Genomic DNA, 21094 nt, shown 5'->3' with positions numbered 1-21094 from the left:
AACAAAGTACTGAGTATAGGGTCTGAATACTTAAGGAAATTTCATATTTCTGTTGTTTTTTTGTTTTTGTTTTTATACATTTGCTAAAATTTCTAAAGAACCTGTTTTTGCTTTGTCATTACTTTGTCATTAGTTTAGAGAGTTGCTAGCTACCTTCCAGGCCCAAACATTGATAATCATGTCGTGCTGGTATCCCACGCTGACGATGTACTTGCTGTTGGGGGAGAAAGCCACACAGGAGATGCCGTACTTATGTTCCTGTAACTCAGCAACCTGGGTCCGTTCTGCAACGTCCCACACCCGCACAGCAGGCATGTGCCCACTCTGGAGAGACAGAGAGAGAGAGACAGAGACAGACAAAGAGAGAGACACGAGAGAGAGAGAGACGAGAAACAAGAGAGAGCGAGACGAGCGAGAGAGATGAGAGAGAGAGACAAGAGCGCGAGTCAGAGAGAGAGAGAAAGAGAGACAGAGAGAGAGAGAAAGAGACAGACAAAGAGAGAAAGAGAGAGACAAAGACAGACAAAGACAGAGAGACAGAGAGACAGAGACAGAGAGACAGAGAGAGAGAGAAAGAGAGAGAGACAGACAAAGAGAGACAGAGAGAGAGACAGACAAAGAGAGACAGAGAGAGAGACAGACAGAGAGACAGAGAGAGAGAGAAAGAGAGACAGACAAAGAGAGACAGAGAGAGAGAAAATAATGCATAATAGTAGAGCAAATAATGTACAAACCATTGTGCTTGTTTTCACTCTACACACCATGTGTCACACATACCCCCACCCACACATTTTATATTCATTTATTTCACATTTATTTATAGCGGCAAGTCGATTCTTATAATAACCACCTGACAGGTTTGTGTTCAGATGGTGATGTAGCCACAGTCAGAATCCCTGGATCATGCAGATGGACAGGAGACGCTCTAGTCTCTACTAAGCTTTTCAATGTACCCTGTAACTGCTTCCTAATCCGCTAATGATTTGTCTTATGCAACTCAACGACAGAACAGAAGATCAAGTGGAGGAAATTTAAAGAGGGCAGGCGAGGGAAGCTTAAGCCAGGAAATATATTCTAATACATCCCTAGTACCTTCCCCTCTGCAGGCAGCGGCTTTGTACGCATCATTCTTATACTGGCCATGGAAAGAGGTACTGTATGAGCGACATGAGGCATATTTCTACAAATGTCAGATACAGGTACGTGTAGTGTTTTGATGGTAAATACATATAATCAACTACAGTAGCAGCTAGGTACAGTAAACCCATGGTTGGGATTAGCTTTGCTGCACCTCCTTAGAACAAAACAATCAAGAGAGATGTTGTCTAGCTCTTTCAAAGAAAGAACAGAAGCAGACTGAACAGAGGGACCTCCCTTTGAGAGCATACATAGGGGAGCGGCAGCATGGTCACTGACAGCATGGTCAGTTAGCTACACCACAGAGGACAGAGAGGCAGGGTGAGCTGAGCACCAGCACGTGCTGTGTGCCTTCTGCCACTGGCACATCCATGGAAGTCTCCCTCTTTCTCTTCCCTCCCTCCTCCAGACAGCTGACAGAGTCAGTCTGGCACCCTGCCCCCTCCTGCTGCCATGGCAACCCTGCAACAGCACACACACTTTTCTGGCTAGTATGGATTAAACTAATACACACGCGCGTGTACTGACAGAGTCAATGGTGCAGCGCGAACACACACACACACACACACACACACCCCCCCCACACCCCCACACCCACGCACACACACACACACACACACACACACATACACACAGTGTGTTTCCATGGTACAGTCCTTTGTAGATGTGGCACAGACAGTGTTCCGTTTATGAACTGTGGGGTTGGACACTGCAATGATAGCTCTGCCATGCCCTGGCAGTGGAGCAGGAAACAGTCAGCACTTTTTTAGGAAGCTACAGTTGAAGTATCATCATTTCATCACGGCATGCAAAGACACAATATAGGGCCCTAAAAAAATCTGTTATATTTTGCCTGATTCCGTTTAGTTTTTTCTTCTCCATTTTTTTTCTTCAAGTGTCCGTTTCCCCCAGTTTTTTCGGGTTTTCACTCTCAAAATCACACTTTTCTTTATAGAAAATCCACTAAATTGAATGTTGTAAGTCCACAATGTTTAAACCACATCAGGAGACCAATATTGAGGTCTCGGAATGTTTTGGGGAATTTAGATTTTGGGGAATTTAGATTTTGGGGTGTAGTTACCCTTTAATACCAGCGCTAGCAAGAGGCTTTTCTTTCGCAGTGTTTTGTAGCGCACATGTGATGGTAAACAAATACCCACTGGATTGATGCAAATAATATAATTCTGCCAGATCAGCATAGGCTACTTTGTAGTTAACATTTAACTGAAGGTTTTTGTGAAAGCCTTTCCATCTACCAGAAGACTTTTCATTAACATCATCGCTAACAGCTACACAAAGTGGTAGACGCACGCACGGCACATACAGACGAGGAATTCTTGTTGCTTCTTCAGAAAGTTACAGGAAATACAAATCACTGACGGATTCTGTTCAAGTCTTATGATACAATTTGACAAATTAATTAACTTTAAATACATTTAGTTGATTCCCTAATTAAGTTGACACATTTTTTTATATTGTTAAATTCTGTTTTAATGTCTGGTTTCCGTGATTCTGTCCACGTTTTTTTTCGCATCACGGATTTTATAGGTCCCTAACAATGGAATGACACTCACCTCTCCTGTGACCACAAATTTGCCATCAGGGGAAAATGACAGAGTGGTGATGGTTTTCCTGTAAAGAGAATAGGAGACAGAGAGGAGAGGAAACATTTCATTACCGTCGAAAATAAGTGAATGCATCCTGGTCTCGAGGGGTTTTTCCGCTTGGGGTGTACTCTATGACAATGGCACACTCACCACAATCAATACATCAAATCTGATGATTATCGTCACACACTAAAGTAGAGATTAGAGCCTCCTACACCACAGGAAAGGAGTCCTACACAATTGCTGCTGTACCAACAGTACAGTCTGAGAACAGTAAAACGATACACCCTGTGGTGGTAAAGACATGAGTTTAAAGAAATAGTATCTGCGCTGAATGGTCGCCTCAATGGCCTGTGACTGGGAGTCAAATGGTTGTTTAAAAGGTTCAATTTCAAGGTGTTTCTTAAACTGTTGAAGCTGTTATTACGGCCCAGTACTGGTAGACAGAGATATTGTCTGGCAACCTATGTTGTGCAATACTTCATTGGAAATAAAGTTATGCCCTAGGGCTTATGTGGGGAAACGGTTGCCATTTGGAACGCACGATTTCCCCCCTAGCTAAGTGTCAAATGTTTGATGCATAGCCAAGCAGCTTTTCTCTTATCAAATGTTGTACTAAGCATTACTGTACTGTGATCTAATCATGGCAGAGTAATAATTGGTCTGTAGAGTGATGAGCTGTAGGAGTAGAGCAGAGAGGGTATTAAGTTCCAGTTTTAGCCTCCAGCAAGGAGAGATGAAGAAAACAAACTAATCTCGGTATATGACAGAATGAAGACTGGATGGAGCCAGCTAGTCACATTGATTTAGAGGACATTTTTTCAGCCCTAATGACGCGACCACATCTACCTACCTCTGCTTTTTCCATACATGAAAGGGGTTGGCAGTGGCTTTGAAGCCGGGGTGCTGCTTTGGTCGTGGCTGACTGTCTGTCCAGTGCTCTTGTTCAGTCGTTCCATAAGCCATGTTGTGTTAGACACTATAGACTAGCTCCCTCCTGCTCATCCAAATGGCCTGTATTAACAGGTCCTACAGGGTTAGGCAATCCTACTCCATGGAACCAAAAATCTTCCCTATTATTCTACAATGTAGAGAATATTAGAAATAAAGAAAAACCCTGGAGAATGAGTAAGCGTGTCCAAACTTTTGACTGGAACTGTATATGGGTGGCAGGTAGTCTCGAGGTCAGAGCGTTGGGCCAGTAATCGAAAGATCACTTGTTCGAATCCCGGAGCCGACAAGGTGAAAAGTCTGTCGCTGTGGCCTTGGGGCAAGACAGTTAACCTGAAATGCTCCAGGGGTTCCCACTGAATTGATGCAAATAACCATGATATCATTCTGCCAGGTCAGCATAGGCTACTTTGTAGTTAACATTTAACTGAGAAGGTTTTGGTGAAAGCCTTTCCATCTACCAGAAGACTTTTCATTAACATCATCGCTAACGGCAACACAAAGTGGTAGACGCACGCACGGCACATACAGACGAGGAATTCTTGTTGCTTCTTCAGAAAGTTGCAGGAAATACAAATCACTGATGCATTCTGTTAATGTCTTATGATAAACTTGGACATGTCTTGAGACACAGGTGATGGCTGGGTATGTAGCCTATGCACCAAATCAAGACTATTGTCATGGGATTGCTATTACAATCCTTACTGTTGTAGTTTTGTATGTAAGCTATGTATGAGGAGGAACCCTTAAGCCTAAGTGACTGTGACTAGCTGGCTGCAGCCATCCACTCTCCTGGCTTGAGGGACTGAACAGGAGGCAGCAGTATGAAGCCTCACCTGGAGCTGTTGAGGATGTGATGCTGTTTGTTCTTCTTTGGGTTCAGCAGCACCACCACACATCTGTAGGGAAGAGAAGGAACGAGAATAGGGGTTAGACTACATAGACCTCCTCAGGGGAATGGCCCCAATAATCAAGGCTCAGTGGTCTCCCATGTAGCTCGGTTGGTAGAGCATGGTGCTTGCAACACCAGGGTTGTGGGTTCGATTCCCACAGGGGACCAGTACAAAATAAGTATGGAAATATATGCACTAATACTGTAAGTCGCTCTGAATAAGAGTGTCTGCTAAAATGACACATTTAAAATGGACTGCAAAGTGCTGGCGTAAACTAACATGCAAAGTTAGGTAAGTAGTAAACTTAAACATAAAGCTACATAAAGCTACTGCGGAGAGTGTGGACTGAGTCACAACACAGACTACATGAAATTCCCTGTTGCCAAGAATAACTCCTGAGCAGCACTAAAATAAAGTTACATAAATACTTAATATCCCACTCTTGCTGTATTTTAGGTTGAATATCAGAGTAGAGGACAGCATGGTTGCAAAGTCACTGTGTGTGAGTGTTTGAGTGAATGCAGGAGCACTGAGTAGCATGACCAAGCAAAAACCAGATTGTCTTTTTAAGCTGCTTCCATTTCTTGTTTCATCTCCCAGTGGGGAAACACTCCTAGAAACTAAACGACATCCAGGGCCTTTAACCTTATCACATGGCAGGGAAGATGAGAGGGAATACTTGTTGTGTAGTCAGTCACTGACAATGTGTCAGGGAGAGGCTGGGCACTGTTGTGATCATCAGAGCTGCTGGAAAAGTCTTTGAATAGAAGTGTTCCAGGTGTACTGGGGATACAATCAAAGGGACAGCCAGACACTATGGCATCATGAGATTGCACAGACAAGAGGGAGAAAGTTCTAGAAAAAAATGGTGGTGCACCTTGGGAAACTCTACAGTAGCCCTACTGTACTACTGTCTACTGAGCTAGTAGCCTCACCACCACAGAGCAGCTGGCAAAGACTGCTTTGGGGGTCTGCAAACAAGCAAGAACATTGTAAATGCTTCATGTTTTTCTTCCAGAGGACTTCCACTGGAACTGTGGGAGGAAAAATGAAATGCCATAAAATGAGGGAACGATGTGGTCATACAGCAGGGTTAACAGGACTACAGTGTCCAAACCTGCTGCACTGTGCTGATGCACTGTCCTACTGACATGATGCCAAAAGTTACCTAACACCAATTCACTCTTAAAGAGTCTCCAGAGAATCAAACTGGGCACTGAGACTGCAGCCCGATGCCACGCTTGTACGAGAAGCCCAGCATGTGTCTGTGTGATGCTTAATAGGGTAAAGCTTCTCAGTCCCTCTGAACTGGCTCCTACTGAGAGGGAGAGAAGGAGAGAGGGAGGTGACAGCCCATGCCAGACTTAGTCCACCCTGGCACTGCTCAAGTATGCCATTCAGAGGGGGAATGGGCAAGACAAAATATTGAAGTGCCTTTGAACGGGGTATGGTAGTAGGTGCCAGATACACACAGACCTTCCCTGCCCTGGTCAATGACTGTCTGAGGAGCTGGAGAGGCTTCTGCTTGCAGCCTGAAATGCCACATATGTAGGTTGCAGATACAAATGGGACTGTTACAGTAACTGGCCAGCAACCAGCCAGCTCTCCTGCCTGGCACGGTGTAAACACGACACTCAGACATACAGAACGAGAACGAGAGAAAGAGAACAAGAGAGAGAACAAGAGAACGAGAGAGAGAGCGAGAGACAGAGACAGACTGCGTCCCAAATGGCACTCCCTATTCCCATAAGGGTCAAAATTAGTGCACTACATAGAGATTAGGGTGCCATTTGAGACAGCGTCTGTTAGTCAGTGGTTGACTACCTAGGCCCCTGGAGCAGGTTTTATACTGCCTGCTTGCTGGTGTCACATGTCAGAGAGCAGCCAGAGAGGACTGTGGGAAGACAGGACAGGCTGGCCAGATGGGCCCCAGGGTGAGAGACCACACCACAGAACAATTCCTGTCTGCTGTGCTGTCATCTCATTCAATAGGTAGGAAACAAGCTGCACGTTGTTGAGTGAGTGCACTACATCACTGCCTTCCTTGCCTTGGCTGTCATCGGTTTGTGCTTTTTTGAGCCTGTCAGCAGTAGAGGAATGGCTCATGGCTGTCTACTCTGTGGCATTACTTCAGCCAGAACTACAGGGGTGGGAGGGGAATGAGCTCATGGATCAATATACCATTACTCATTGCACCACAAACACACCATAAACTCCCTCCTCCCTTCTACAGTTCCACTGGGTTTTACAGGGGAAGCAAGAGTGTGGAATATTGAGTGGTTAGAAAATAATAGCATTATTGGATTGGAGTGTACATAAAACCATGGGATTGATAGACAGGGCTCAGATCAAAGACCTGAGGAGGAGTGCTGAACGTGAGCTTCCTCTCTCAGGCAAAATAATCCTACAAGTTCTCTTTCCCACAACACAGGCTGCAGTACTAGGCCAGCACAAACTGCCGACTGCTATCCTGTTGTTTCTATTCCAGACACTGCTGGTCATCCTGTGTCAGCAAGCACAGTCAAATGAACACAGTTGGCTATTTATTAGCAAAGACATGAATCAGGAAACTAACAGCAAGGCCTGAAGATCTACAGTGTAGCCTAGATAATCAGTAACATCACTACTACCTTAGGCTAAGCATTAGAAAAAGCTCTAATGCTTCATCAAAACATGTTTTCCCAAACTATACCATAACACTAAACAAACAGACAAGCTCTAACCTGCAGACATTAGCTCCATCCAAAATGGCACCCTATTCCCTACATCAGGGGTATTCAACGCTGACCCTACGAGGTCTGGAGCCCGCTGGTTTTCTGTTCAACCTGATAAATAATTACACCCACCTGGTGTCCCAGGTTTTTTCCCTTATTAAACAGGTCAGGGCAACTGGGCTGGTTATACACTATACAGTACCAGTCAAAAGTTTGGACACACGTATTCATTCAAGGGTTTTTCTTTATTATTACAATTTTCTACATTGTAGAACAATAGTGAAGACATCAACACTATGAAATAACACATATGGAATCATGTAGTAAGCAAAAAAAGTGTTAAACAAATCAAAATATATTTTAGATTTGAGATTCTTCAAAGTAGCCACCCTTTGCCTTGATGACAGCTTTGCACACTCTTGGCATTCTCTCAACCAGTTTCACCTGGAATGCTTTTCCAACAGTCTTGAAGGAGTTCCCACATATTCTGAGCACTTGTTGGCTGCTTTTCCTTCACTCTGCGGTCCAACTCATCCCAAACCATCTCAATTGGGTTGAGGTCGAGTGATTGTGGAAACCAGGACAACTCCATCACTCTCGATCTTGGTCAAATAGCCCTTACACAGCCTGGAGGTGTGTTGGGCCATTGTCCTGTTGAAAAACAAATGATAGTGGGACTAAGCGCAAACCAGATGGGATGGCGTATCTCTGTAGAATGCTGTGGCAGCCACGCTGGTTAAGTGTGCCTTGAAATCTAAATAAATCCCAGACAGTGTCACCAGGAAAGCACCCCCACACCATCACACCACCTCCTCCATGCTTCACGGTGGGAACCACACATGCAGAGATCATTCATTCAACCAGTCTAATGTCCATTGCTCATGTTTTTTGGCCCAAGTAAGTATCTTCTTCTTATAGGTGTCCTTTAGTAGTGGTTTCTTTGCAGCAATTCGACCATGAAGGCCTGATTCACGCAGTCTCCTCTGAACAGTTGATGTTGAGATGTGTCTGTTACTTTATCTCTGTGAAGCATTCATTTGGGCTGCAATCTGAGGCTGGTAACTCTAATGAACTTATCCTCTGCAGCAGAGGTAACTCTGGGTCTTCCTTTGCTGTGGCGGTCCTTATGAGAGACAGTTTCATCATAGCGCTTGATGGTCTTTGCGTCTGCACTTAAAGAAATGTTCTGGATTGACAGACCTTCATATCTTAAAGTAATGATGGACTGTTGTTTCTCTTTTCTTATTCGAGCAGTTCTTGACCTACTATGGACTTGGTCTTTTACCAAATAGGGCTATCTTGTCACAAAACTACCGATTGTCTCAAGAAGGAAAGAAATTCCACAAATTAACAAGGCACACCTGTTAATTGAAATGCATTCCAGGTGAATACCTCATGAAGCTGGTTGAGAGAATGCCAAGAGTGTGCAAAGCTGTTATCAAGGCAAAGGGTGGCTACTTTGAAGAATCTCAAATATATTTAGATTTGTTTAACCCTTTTTTGGTCACTACATCATTCCATATGTGTTATTTCATAGTTTTGATGTCTTCACTATTATTCTACAATGTAGAAAAAAGTTTTAAAAAAGAAAAACCCTGGAATGAGAAGGTATATCCAAACTTTTGACTGGTACTGTATACACAAAAGTATGTGGACACCCCTTCAAATTAGTGGATTTGGCTATTTCAGCCACACCCTTTTCCGAGAGGTGTATAAAACTGCCAAGCAATCTCCAACACTGCCAAGCAATCTCCATAGACAAACATTGGCAGTAGACTGGCCTTAGTGAAGAGCTCAGTGACTTTAAATGTGGCACCGTCATGGGATGCCACCTTTCCAACAAGTCAGTTTGTCAAATTTCTGCATTGCTAGAGCTGCCCTGGTCAACTGTAAGTGCTGTTATTGTGAAGGGGAAACATACAGGAGCAACAACGGCTCAGCCGCGAAGTGGTAGGTCACACAAGCTCACAGAACGAGACCGCAGAGTGCTAAAGCACGTAGCGCATAAAAATCATCTGTCCTCGATTGCAACACTCACTACCGAGTTCCAAACTGCCTCTGGAAGCCACCTCAGCACAAGAACTGTTCGTCGGGAGTTTCATGAGATTGGTTTCCATGGCCGGGCAGCTGCTCACAAGCCTAAAATCCTCATGCGCAATGCCAAGCGTCGGTTGGCGTGATGAATCACGCAAAACCATCTGGCAGTCCGACGGATGAATCTGGGTTTGGCTGATGCCAGGACAACGCTAGGCCCCTTAGTTCCAGTGAAGGGAAATCTTAACGCTACCGCATACAATGACATTGTGCTTCCAACTGTGTGGCAACAGTTTGGGGAAGACACTTTCTTTCCTGTTTCAGCATGACAATGCCGCCGTGCACAAAGCGAGGTCCATACAGAAATGGTTTGTTGAGATCGGTGACGAAGAACTTGACTGGTCTGCATAGTGCCCTGACCTCAATGCCATCAAACACTGTTAGGATGAATTGGAACGCCGACTGTGAGCCAGGCCTGATCACCCAACATCAAGTGCCCGACCTCACTAATGCTCGTGTGGTTAAGTGGAAGCAAGTCCCCGCAGCAATATTCCAACATTTAGCAGAAAGCCTTCCCAGAAGAATGGAGGCTGTTATAGCAGCAAAGGGGGGACCAACTCCATATTAATGCCCATGATTTTAGAATGAGATGTTTGACGAGCAGGTGTCCACATACTTTTGGTCATGTAGTGTATTTTAACAGATAAGAGAGGCTGGAGAGGAGATGGGGCTACAACCGTTCAGCAGAATTTACATGGAAAATATTATGCAAACTTCAGCCAACCAAAGAATTGCTGCTGAATGGTAACCACTAGTTAGAATCATAATACCAACACTGTCATACAGTTATAAACATACTATAGAAAGCTTATATACTTCAAAACAATAAAAACATTGATGTTCAACATGGCAGCACGCACCTTATCTCATGCAAGTATTCTAACTGATTTCAGAGCAATATAAATCCAATATTTACTGATCAGACAGGATCAGTCATAGGCTGAGGAGGGGGGGGGGGGGGGGTGAACTAGTTAAAACAACAGCCTCCCTACCTAGACTAACCTATGGCTGAATTCATGGCCGAGCATGCAGTGGCGGAGGGGGGAGACCAGTTAAAAGAAGAACCTATACCTATGGCTAATTCATGATAGGCTGAGTAATAGTGTTACCACACGGTCAAGGCAATCCTCGTCAGCCACCCATCAGCCATCTGGTGGGTTGGTTCAGCAAACTGACAGGTGGTCAAGCCTCTGAAATTAAATGACAAAGCCTTACAGGGTCTGTAGTGTCTGCAGGGAAGGTATATCAATTTCCTTCCGACCCCAGAGAGGAGACAGAGACCACCATCCGATCTGCCAGTCCACTCCACTTCAAAGAACCTACCCCGATTGCCTCCTCTCTCCCTCCCTCCATCTATCCATGCTGGTCCTGCCTTATTTCTTGTCCTCCGTTCACGCTGAGACAGACTGGACGACCTCATCATTAATCTGCCATGCTGCAAGTCTCCTGTCCCGGTACTGTCAGGGTAGCTGGCTAACAACAATGGGAGCAAAACTAGGGGTTCTCTGTCCTTAAAGATGCATAATAAAGAGCTTGTATCATTTCCACCAGTAGTTTGGAAAGCAGCGCTCACGAGCCAAAACGGGTCCTCGGACATTGTGTACGACGTCATCCATTTCGTATGATATGTTACGTCCTGCAAAAAATAAATCACTGCGCAATTCGTATGACAGGTAACAAATTTGTAAGTGCTTAAGATCCTGTTCAATCTCTTTAAATCTACTGTGGAACAATGCAACCCTGATGAAGGCAGCATATTGTAGCTGTACCAACGTTGGTACCTATAAAACGTATTGAATTAGAGCCATGAGAGTGTGCACAATAAGAGAGACTACATAAGAGACAGATACAGTAGTCTACTGTAGATAAACAAAGTGCTAAAGAATATATATTTACTGCCTTAGGATTGAGGCTATTCTCTGTAGTCAGTGCTTTCATTGGAGCTGTATTTTTGTATTCTCCTCAGTTTTTCTTTTCAGTCCATCCAGCGCCTCAAGTCTTACCGCATCCTTTGAGAATACAGTTGCAGATGCTGTTGTGGGACCCTCCAGCAAAGAGCTGCAATGCAGCACAGAGGCAGAGTACACTCCTCTACTTCTGAGCAGGGCTATCTAATAGCTAGGGGCTACAAGAGGACTATTCCCTCCCCCCCGCACCTTTTTCCTAACCCTCGCTCCCTCTTCACACATAGGCACCCGTACACACACACAGTTAATAGTGACTCAGTTTGCTGCAGTGCGGTGCGGTCAGGACAAGTCGAGGGTGCCTGTCTGACACACATCTAGTCATGCATGTTAGACTCCTCCAACAGCCAGCAGGACGTTTAATGCTCACAGAGGACATTTATTCCACATCACTAGAGACACCGCTGTCTCAGACAACCCAGACATTCATTCATCCAAAACCCATACAGTCCTACCCTGTTCAATAATCTCACATATTATTCTAGGTTGCACTGTATATATACACACTATAGTACCATGGATATTGACCTATACAGTCAATGTGCTGCATTCAGGTTTTGCCATAAATGCACTAACAATAAGGTAGGCAAAGGTGTAATTTAAAAGGGGCAATCGGAAGTTGCTACATCCATTTTTGGACTTATATATGAATTATATGTAACCATTTACTCTTGAAGAATATAACCTATGAGCTTAGTTCAACTGTTGTACCCCATCAGAACCAGTAATAATCTTGTTTTATTCCAATGTTTGTATACAAAGTAAACGTAAACAAACAATACATAGCCTGATAACATGGTTAAGACTATTATATTGATATCATGGAAGGTCAGTCCATTCATGCATAGCTCGGTTTATGAATCTCAGAGCGGTTACATTTCTCCAGCCCCATCCCTCAGTTTTTAATCGAACAGGGGCAGGGGTAAATGTTTTATCATTTCTACTGCTGATTACCACTTTAAGACGTTTGGAGAAAATGCTGATATCCTTCAGTCATCAAAAAACAAAGCTATTGTAAATCAAAAAAAAGATCCTCCTTGTCACTGACTCAGCATTCAATCGTCTTTGGGATCCTGATATTCCCATTCCCCAATAATAATAATAATAACAACAAGCAAAACAGTTTTTTTTACTGAGTTACAGTTCATATAAAAGGAAATCAGTCAATGGAAATAAATTCATTAGGCCCTAATCTATGGATTTTACAGGACTGGGCAGAGGTGCAGCCCACCCACTTGGGAGCCAAGCCCAGGCAATCAAAATGAGTTTTTCCCCACAAAAGGACTTTATTACAGACAAACACTCCTCAGTTTCATTTGCTGTCCGGGTGGCTGGTCACAGACGATTCCGCAGGTGAAGAAGCTGGATGTGGAGGTCCTGGGCTGGCGTGGTTACATGTGGTCTGCGGTTGTGAGGCCGGTTGGACGCACTGCCAAATTCTCTAAAACAATGTTGGAGGCGGTTTATGGTAGAGCAGTTAACATTAAATTATCTGCCAACAGCTCTGGTGGACATTCCTGCAGTCAGCATCCCAATTGCACGCTCCATCAGAACTTGAGACATCTGTAGCATTGTGTTGTGTGACAAAACTGCACATTTTAGAGTGGCCGTTTATTGTCCCCAGTCCGAGGGGCACCTGTGTAATGATCATGCTGTTAAATCAGCTTCTTGATATACCACACCTGTCAGGTGGATGGATTACCTTGGCAGAGGAGTAATGCTCACTAACATCGATGTAAGAAAATGTGTGCACAAAATTTGAGACATACGCTTTTTGTGCACATGGATAATCTCTGGGATCTTTTATTTCAGCTCATGAAACATGGGACAATTTTTTTTGTTGTGTGTTCAGTATACATTTTCAAGAGAAGTAGGCTAAATGGAACCAATTCACCTTTCCATGAAGGATCTGGGCCATAGTGGGGTGTGGTCTAGTCAAAAAGTAGTGCATTACCCTATATTAAAAGGGGATAGGGTGCAATTTCAGACGAACCCATAGCTAGACCTCGTCAGGTACAGGACTCAGCCCATGGTCGTATTCAGTAGTGCACACCATAGAAAAGCGTAGCAAAACATTTTGAAATGAGAATGAGTGTTTCTTAAATTCAGGTTAGTAGTCCCACCCAGTTTCAGTCCATTTGGTTCTTAATGAATACAACCCGGGCCATGTGTGACAGCTTTGTGTAAGGGCTTGGACTGACCCTAAACCCTCCACAGACAGACACTCTCTGGTATGAAGATGCTTCCTCTCACACAAAAACATCTGTGGCGTCTTCCAAATGACACCCTATATAGTACACCAGTACCTTTTACCAGGGCTCATAGGGCTCTGGTGAAAAGTAGTGCACTTTATAGGGAATTGGGTGCCAATTGGGAAGCAGCAGCCTAAGACATATGCCGGGTCTCATTGGATCTGGAGCTCAGCCTAACATGCACATTAACACAAGCAGCTGAGTAAGCAGAGAATATATCTTTCTGATTCCTGTAATTCCTTGTTGGGATGCCTGTGACCATCTCCCCTCCCAATCCAAGGAATCTATATCAGGCTTACCGCTGCACTTTACACTTCCAGGAAGTAGGCTATGACTACTGTATTTATTTAGAATCAATGATCTGTACTGACGGAACTGTATGCCACTGTGTAGCCTAGTGTGTAGTACAAGAGTATATATACAGTGGGGAGAACAAGTATTTGATACACTGACGATTTTGCAGGTTTTCCTACTTACAAAGCATGTAGAGGTCTGTAATTTTTATCATAGGTACACTTCAACTATGAGAGACGGAATCTAAAACAAAAATCCAGAAAATCACATTGTATGATTTTTAAGTAATTAATTTGCATTTTATTGCATGACATAAGTATTTGATACATCAGAAAAGCAGAACTTAATATTTGGTACAGAAACCTTTGTTTGCAATTACAGAGATCATACGTTTCCTGTAGTTCTTGACTAGGTTTGCACACACTGCAGCAGGGATTTTGGCCCACTCCTCCCTACAGATCTTCTCCAGATCCTTCAGGTTTCGGGGCTGTCGCTGGGCAATACGGACTTTCAGCTCCCTCCAAAGATTTTCTATTGGGTTCAGGTCTGGAGACTGGCTAGGCCACTCCAGGACCTTGAGATGCTTCTTACGGAGCCACTCCTTAGTTGCCATGGCTGTGTGCTTCGTGTCGTTGTCATGCTGGAAGACCCAGCCACGACCCATCTTCAATGCTCTTACTGAGGGAAGGAGGTTGTTGGCCAAGATCTCGCGATACATGGCCCCATCCATCCTCCCCTCAATACGGTGCAGTCGTCCTGTCCCCTTTGCAGAAAAGCATCCCCAAAGAATGATGTTTCCACCTCCATGCTTCACGGTTGGGATGGTGTTCTTGGGGTTGTACTCATCCTTCTTCTTCCTCCAAACACGGCGAGTGGAGTTTAGACCAAAAAGCTCTATTTTTGTCTCATCAGACCACATGACCTTCTCCCATTCCTCCTCTGGATCATCCAGATGGTCATTGGCAAACTTCAGACGGGCCTGGACATGCACTGGCTTAAGCAGGGGGACCTTGCGTGCGCTGCAGGATTTTAATCCATGACGGCGTAGTGTGTTACTAATGGTTTTCTTTGAGACTGTGGTCCCAGCTCTCTTCAGGTCATTGACCAGGTCCTGCCGTGTAGTTCTGGGCTGATCCCTCACCTTCCTCATGATCATTGATGCCCCACGAGGTGAAATCTTGCATGGAGCCCCAGACCGAGGGTGATTGACCGTCATCTTGAACTTCTTCCATTTTCTAATAATTGCGCCAACAGTTGTTTCCTTCTCACCAAGCTGCTTGCCTATTGTCCTGTAGCCCATCCCAGCCTTGTGCAGGTCTACAATTTTATCCCTGATGTCCTTACACAGCTCTCTGGTCTTGGCTATTGTGGAGAGGTTGGAATCTGTTTGATTGAGTGTGTGGACAGGTGTCTTTTATACAGGTAACGAGTTCAAACAGGTGCAGTTAATACAGGTAATGAGTGGAGAACAGGAGGGCTTCTTAAAGAAAAACTAACAGGTCTGTGAGAGCCGGAATTCTTACTGGTTGGTAGGTGATCAAATACTTATGTCATGCAATAAAATGCAAATTAATTATTTAAAAATCATACAATGTGATTTTCTGGATTTTTGTTTTAGATTCCGTCTCTCACAGTTGAAGTGTACCTATGATAAAAATGACAGACCTCTACATGCTTTGTAAGTAGGAAAACCTGCAAAATCGGCAGTGTATCAAATACTTGTTCTCCCCACTGTATATACATATATATATCACGGACTGGTCTATCATAGTTCCTCTCTGTTCAGTGGTAAAAGTTGTGGACATGTGATTCCATTCATTGTTTTCATAGCCGCGCACGCACGCACACACACACACACACACAGCTGTGATGCCTAACATCTTAATGAGATGATGAAGCATGTGATAGAGGTCAGAGACTCTCCCTCACATTCTAGCCCACGTTGTCCACAGTCCACATGAGCAGACCCCTTGGAGAGATAGGAACCAGGCTATTGTTTCAATGTGAATGTCGGAGGCTCTTACTGCATACAGCAAACAAATTAAGTTCCCCCAGCGAAGAAAAATGTTATTTTACTTAAGTTTATACAACACTTTTAAGGCTTAAGGCACTATTAGGAGCAATATCCATTGTTGTTGATGGTTGGCTGAGCATTGGCCTACTCGGCAATTTAGTTGCCAATTACTAGATGTGTAGTATTGCAGAGAAACCTTGTGTGGAGACACTGAAAACCGACTTAAAGGTCTAGCTAATGCGTCTTAGGCTCTATCATCTCTAAAGACAGGAGGAAAATGACATGACGAGTTATTGAAGTGATACAACGGTATGACTGTCGTAGTACAAGGAAAGCATCAAGCTGTTTACCTAAAACTTCAACCACGGCTAAAATCCTAATTAAAGCAGTGCTTTGCACAGCATACTACATACCGCCTCTCAAACCTTGTAGCAAGGACTTCTTCTGAAAGTGTCGACCTAGCGAGCTACATGACTGAAACAGCTCTTGTGTGTTCATATACCACAAGATATCTTTCCCCTGATGAATACAATACACACAGGCCCTGATCACTGCTGAGAAATGACTTTCCTCCTCTCTCTCTCCAGCTTTCACGCTCCACTCATTCTCTGAATAATCCTACCGTCTAGGGACTTCTGAAGTGTATTAAATTCAAAACTTAATGGTGCTCTGCCTCTGTTTACCTAGTCAGCTCTGTAATGATAGATCACACATGGCCTCCACGCATATGCTTCACATTTTTCAAAAATGACCTAATTTTTTTTAATTTTTTTAAATTTTAATTTTTTTTTATTTAACTAGGCAAGTCATTTAAGAACAAATTCTTAATTACAATGACAGCCTACACCGGCCAAACCTGGACGACGCTGGGCCAATTGTGGCGGGGGCGGCAGGACGCCTAGTGGTTAGAGCGTTGGGCCATTAACCGAAAGGTTGCTCGATCGAATCCCGAGCTGACAAGGTAAAAATCTGTCGCTCTGCCCCTGAACAAGGCAGTTAACCCACTATTCCTAGGCCGTCATTGTAAATAAGAATTTGTTCTTAACTGACTTGCCTAGTTAAATAAATGTAATATATATATATATATATATATATATATATATATAATAATGAGCTGCCCTATGGGACTCCCAATCACAGCCGGTTGTGATACAGCCTGGATTCGAACCAGGGTGTCTGTAGTGACGCCTCTAGCACTCGGGAGCCCAGTGGGGCAAAAGAGAAACCAACAACAAACATTGCATTGAAGTTGAATGAACAAGTATCAGAATGACAAGATGTGGGAAGGTGAACGAGGTGAAGTACTAGGCCTGGACATTAAAACCATTTACTGAACTACTGCTCTTCACTAACACACATTTATGTGGATTTCCCCATATTTTAGGTTTAGTTGTTGGATGTGTAACAGGTGTTCTCTGGGTCACTCACCCAGCTGGGTAGGCCACGAGTCCAGAGCGAGGGTCACAGGCCAAAGCGCGGTTCCCAAATGCTGTGATCCCTAGCACCTTCTCCAGTGTCACCTGCAAAATCAACATCACTTCAGCAATACAATAAATGGACAACACATGACATTACTCACAAATAAACACCACCATAGAAGATGTTCCATAGCATATGTTAAATCTTAAATCATGAATACACATAAGCTACAGGCCAAGGGTTTGTGTCAGTGTGTGTGCATGCGTGTGTGTGTATATAGTTAGTACCCTTAATACAAAGGAGGAGGATCATGAATGGTATTCTACTGTATCTTCCCAGATGATGAGAAGTGACATACCAGACTCAGAGTCTCGTTATTCTTAATTGAAGGAACAAGGAACTACGAAGAAACTCTTACAAATATAGAAACAAGACAGACCAGTATCTGCTATGTAGGCCAATGCATTGCACAAATACCTTTTCACAGAGTAAACAAATATGCATTGGTCAACAACTTGGGTTATAACGTATAAGCATAGTTGAAGAGAAAAGCAGCATGTCAGCAGCCCAACTTATGAGCTAATAAACATTTGAAATGTTTTGCAAAAACGAAGCCATCACACTGCACTGATATGTTCTCTGGGTTTCAGCAGTTTGTTAACCAGCAACGACATTTCACAGCAGGTATCAGCCAGTCAGATAACATTTAAGTCAAGTTCAGCTCATTGATATTCCTCTCTCTTTCTACTTACCACCTTCACAGCCTCTCAGAGATAGCCTATACATCCCTTGTGATTGGATCCCTCCAGGTCTGCTCTTCCTCATCACCCCACAACAACAAGCCAGAACAGCCAAAAGGCACTGATCACAACCCCCCCAAGAACACTGACTGAACAATAAAACACCTGGATACGAGTTAGAATAGGCTAGCTACTTGTATCCCAACACTGCCTGGTACAGCCAGTCACCCAACTGTAGTGTGGTAGATCACCTCTCCTGGGCTTCAACTGTAATGTGGTAGATCAACTCTCCTGGGCTTCAACTGTAGTGTGGTAGATCACCTCTCCTGGGCTTCAACTGTAGTGTGGTAGATCACCTCTCCTGGGCTTCAACTGTAATGTGGTAGATCAACTCTCCTGGGCTTCAACTGTAGTGTGGTAGATCACCTCTCCTGGGCTTCAACTGTAGTGTGGTAGATCACCTCTCCTGGGCTTCAACTGTAGTGTGGTAGATCACCTCTCCTGGGCTTCAACTGTAGTGTGGTAGATCACCTCTCCTGGGCTTCAACTGTAATGTGGTAGATCACCTCTCCTGGGCTTCAACTGTAGTGTGGTAGATCACCTCTCCTGGGCTTCAACTGTAGTGTGGTAGATCACCTCTCCTGGGCTTCAACTGTAATGTGGTAGATCACCTCTCCTGGGCTTCAACTGTAGTGTGGTAGATCACCTCTCCTGGGCTTCAACTGTAGTGTGGTAGATCACCTCTCCTGGGCTTCAACTGTAGTGTGGTAGATCACCTCTCCTGGGCTTCAACTGTAGTGTGGTAGATCACCTCTCCTGGGCTTCAACTGTAGTGTGGTAGATCACCTCTCCTGGGCTTCAACTGTAATGTGGTAGATCACCTCTCCTGGGGTTCAACTGTAGTGTGGTAGATCACCTCTCCTGGGCTTCAACTGTAGTGTGGTAGATCACCCCCCCCAGTCATCACATGACTGTATTCAGTTACTGTGCCTCCCAGGGTGATTGTGTGTGGGGCACTTTCCACCTCCTGTACAGCTGCCTGTTTTTGTGCTTTCGTCACCAACCGTTGATTCTCTACGCCTACCTTGCCGGGTTGTTGGGTTGAAGTTGAAATGTGGCCATGGCAACAATCAACAGCGGCCAGCAGTGTTGTGGAAGCAGCAAGGTGACAAATAAGTAGCTTGACTATAGGCTAGTTCAGTTGATGTGATGAATTTATAAATGTATATAATAAATGAATGACCACCAGCCTATAGCTCATAAGACATAGGCTCGATCATTGGGACATTGCATAAAAACAGAGGTTGAAGCTTCCAGACAGGAAAAGGACAAAAAGTGGAAGTTAGGCTATTGCTCCATAAATAGAGTTTAGAACAATGTGCTTTCTGTTTGTTTACAGAGTTCTACGTCAAAGGAATAATTGACTACGTCAACATTTTTAAAAAGGGACGTTAATGAGCCCAGTATACCTCCTCCTTGTAAACAAAGCATATCGGAGGAAGTTTTCAGCAGCAAGCAGGTAGGCGTCCAGTACAGTCATATTCTAGAACGGTACTCACAGCCTAAGAAATAAAACGTTAGACCCAGGATAATAAGAAAATCCACTCCCCCTTAAATCTCTCATACTCAAACATGTATTCCTTTGTCTGACTCCCTACTCCAGAGTGTTTCACACTAGGCTAGTAGGCTGTCTGCATAAGCTTGCCATCATATCTTAGCCTACACCATAAGAAAACAAAGGCAGATTGACATCAAATGAATTAAGCTCACTTAAATAATAAACAACCACAGCAAGACTAATAATTACTCACATCATTACCTATCATCAAGCAAAACAAAATACAAACAATGGGAAAAGTAATTTCCATTTTCATATAGCCCCCCCCCCGGAAAATCAAGACAACCTGAGGTAGTATGTTGGTTAACCTAAGGTTGTGAAGATACAGTATAGCCTACATGTAGGCTATGTAGTTGATTCACTCATACCTGATTCTCAGCTTTCTCCCTGCTGTGTTACATAATGTCAGGCTAGTAGAGTAGTGGTAGGTTAGTGTTTACATCTGGTTTGTCTCTGATGTAAGTGTGCCACGGAGCTCTCATTCAAACACCTCTTACAACCCACTAGGAGAAACAGCCATGGACGCTTAATAAAACAATGGGACTAACAGAATGACAGAATTTGGACCTTTTAAAATAGGACACTCATTTTGCCTGAGTAACCTTTCAATGTTTAAAAAAATATCTATATTTATATGTAAATAATAGTCATAACAAATCCTAACAGTCGCTACTGTACTAAAAGAGAGAAGGGAGAGAATTGGAAAGGCGATGTAAAAAAGTGGGCCTATACTCTGCATGCATGCAGAAACACATAGGGCCTACAATCTCTGAGTTTATTCACAAATGGGAGATTCTGCAGCAATGTTTAAAGACATCTACGAATGACTGTCCAGCATGGCTTGGGGCTTGTTACAGCTTTATAGCCTACGCTTCACAGGGAGCAAGGAGGAGTATTAAGTAGCCTATGTATGACTGTTCTAGGCACTGCCATGCCTCTTGAGACTTTGTAGTACACTAACTACAGCCACTGACACTCCTGGGTGGAACAGGAAGGTACAGTACTGTCGGTGTCCTGCTACAGCCGTAAACAGACAGACTGGAATGCACCAGCAGAGTGAACTTCATGGAAGAGGGGGGAATTACTACACATGAAAGCTTGTCATATTGACAACATTCTTGGACGTATCATCTTCAACGTACAGAATTATTGTCATCTATAAGAACCAATGTTATTGTTATCTGAATTGATTGCACTGCAGGTCTATTCTTCACTGCTTTTCAGGGGGTTCAGTCAACACACAGAGACAGAGAGACAGAGAGAGAGAATATGCAGGTAGCTTGTAGCCAACATGGGAATGGAACGAACCCAGCTGTCTGTCTGTCTGTCTGTCTGAAAGGTACAGTATGTGTCACATGCCACTTTCTCATGTCAACACCAAGGAAATGAACAGACTT

The 21094-nt window shown here is 43.9% G+C and overlaps 1 protein-coding gene across 6 annotated transcripts in view; it reads right to left on the bottom strand.

Moving 5' to 3' along the window:
- LOC139563478 (mitogen-activated protein kinase-binding protein 1-like) overlaps window positions 1-21094 on the bottom strand; it is a 60411-nt gene that overhangs the window by 36049 nt on the left and 3268 nt on the right. For all 6 annotated transcript variants that reach the window (XM_071382178.1, XM_071382177.1, XM_071382181.1 and 3 more), the window contains 4 exons: window positions 17349-17440; window positions 4532-4594; window positions 2712-2769; window positions 154-324 (listed from right to left, as the gene is read on the bottom strand). In XM_071382178.1, coding sequence (XP_071238279.1) covers window positions 154-324; window positions 2712-2769; window positions 4532-4594; window positions 17349-17440 — 384 coding nt within the window. The remainder of the gene's footprint in view (window positions 1-153; window positions 325-2711; window positions 2770-4531; window positions 4595-17348; window positions 17441-21094) is intronic.

This window comes from Salvelinus alpinus, chromosome 34 (assembly GCF_045679555.1).
Source record: "Salvelinus alpinus chromosome 34, SLU_Salpinus.1, whole genome shotgun sequence".
NCBI lineage: Eukaryota > Metazoa > Chordata > Actinopteri > Salmoniformes > Salmonidae > Salvelinus > Salvelinus alpinus.
The sequence above is the reverse complement of the archived record's forward strand: the minus strand, read 5'-3'. Positions and strand labels throughout refer to the sequence as shown.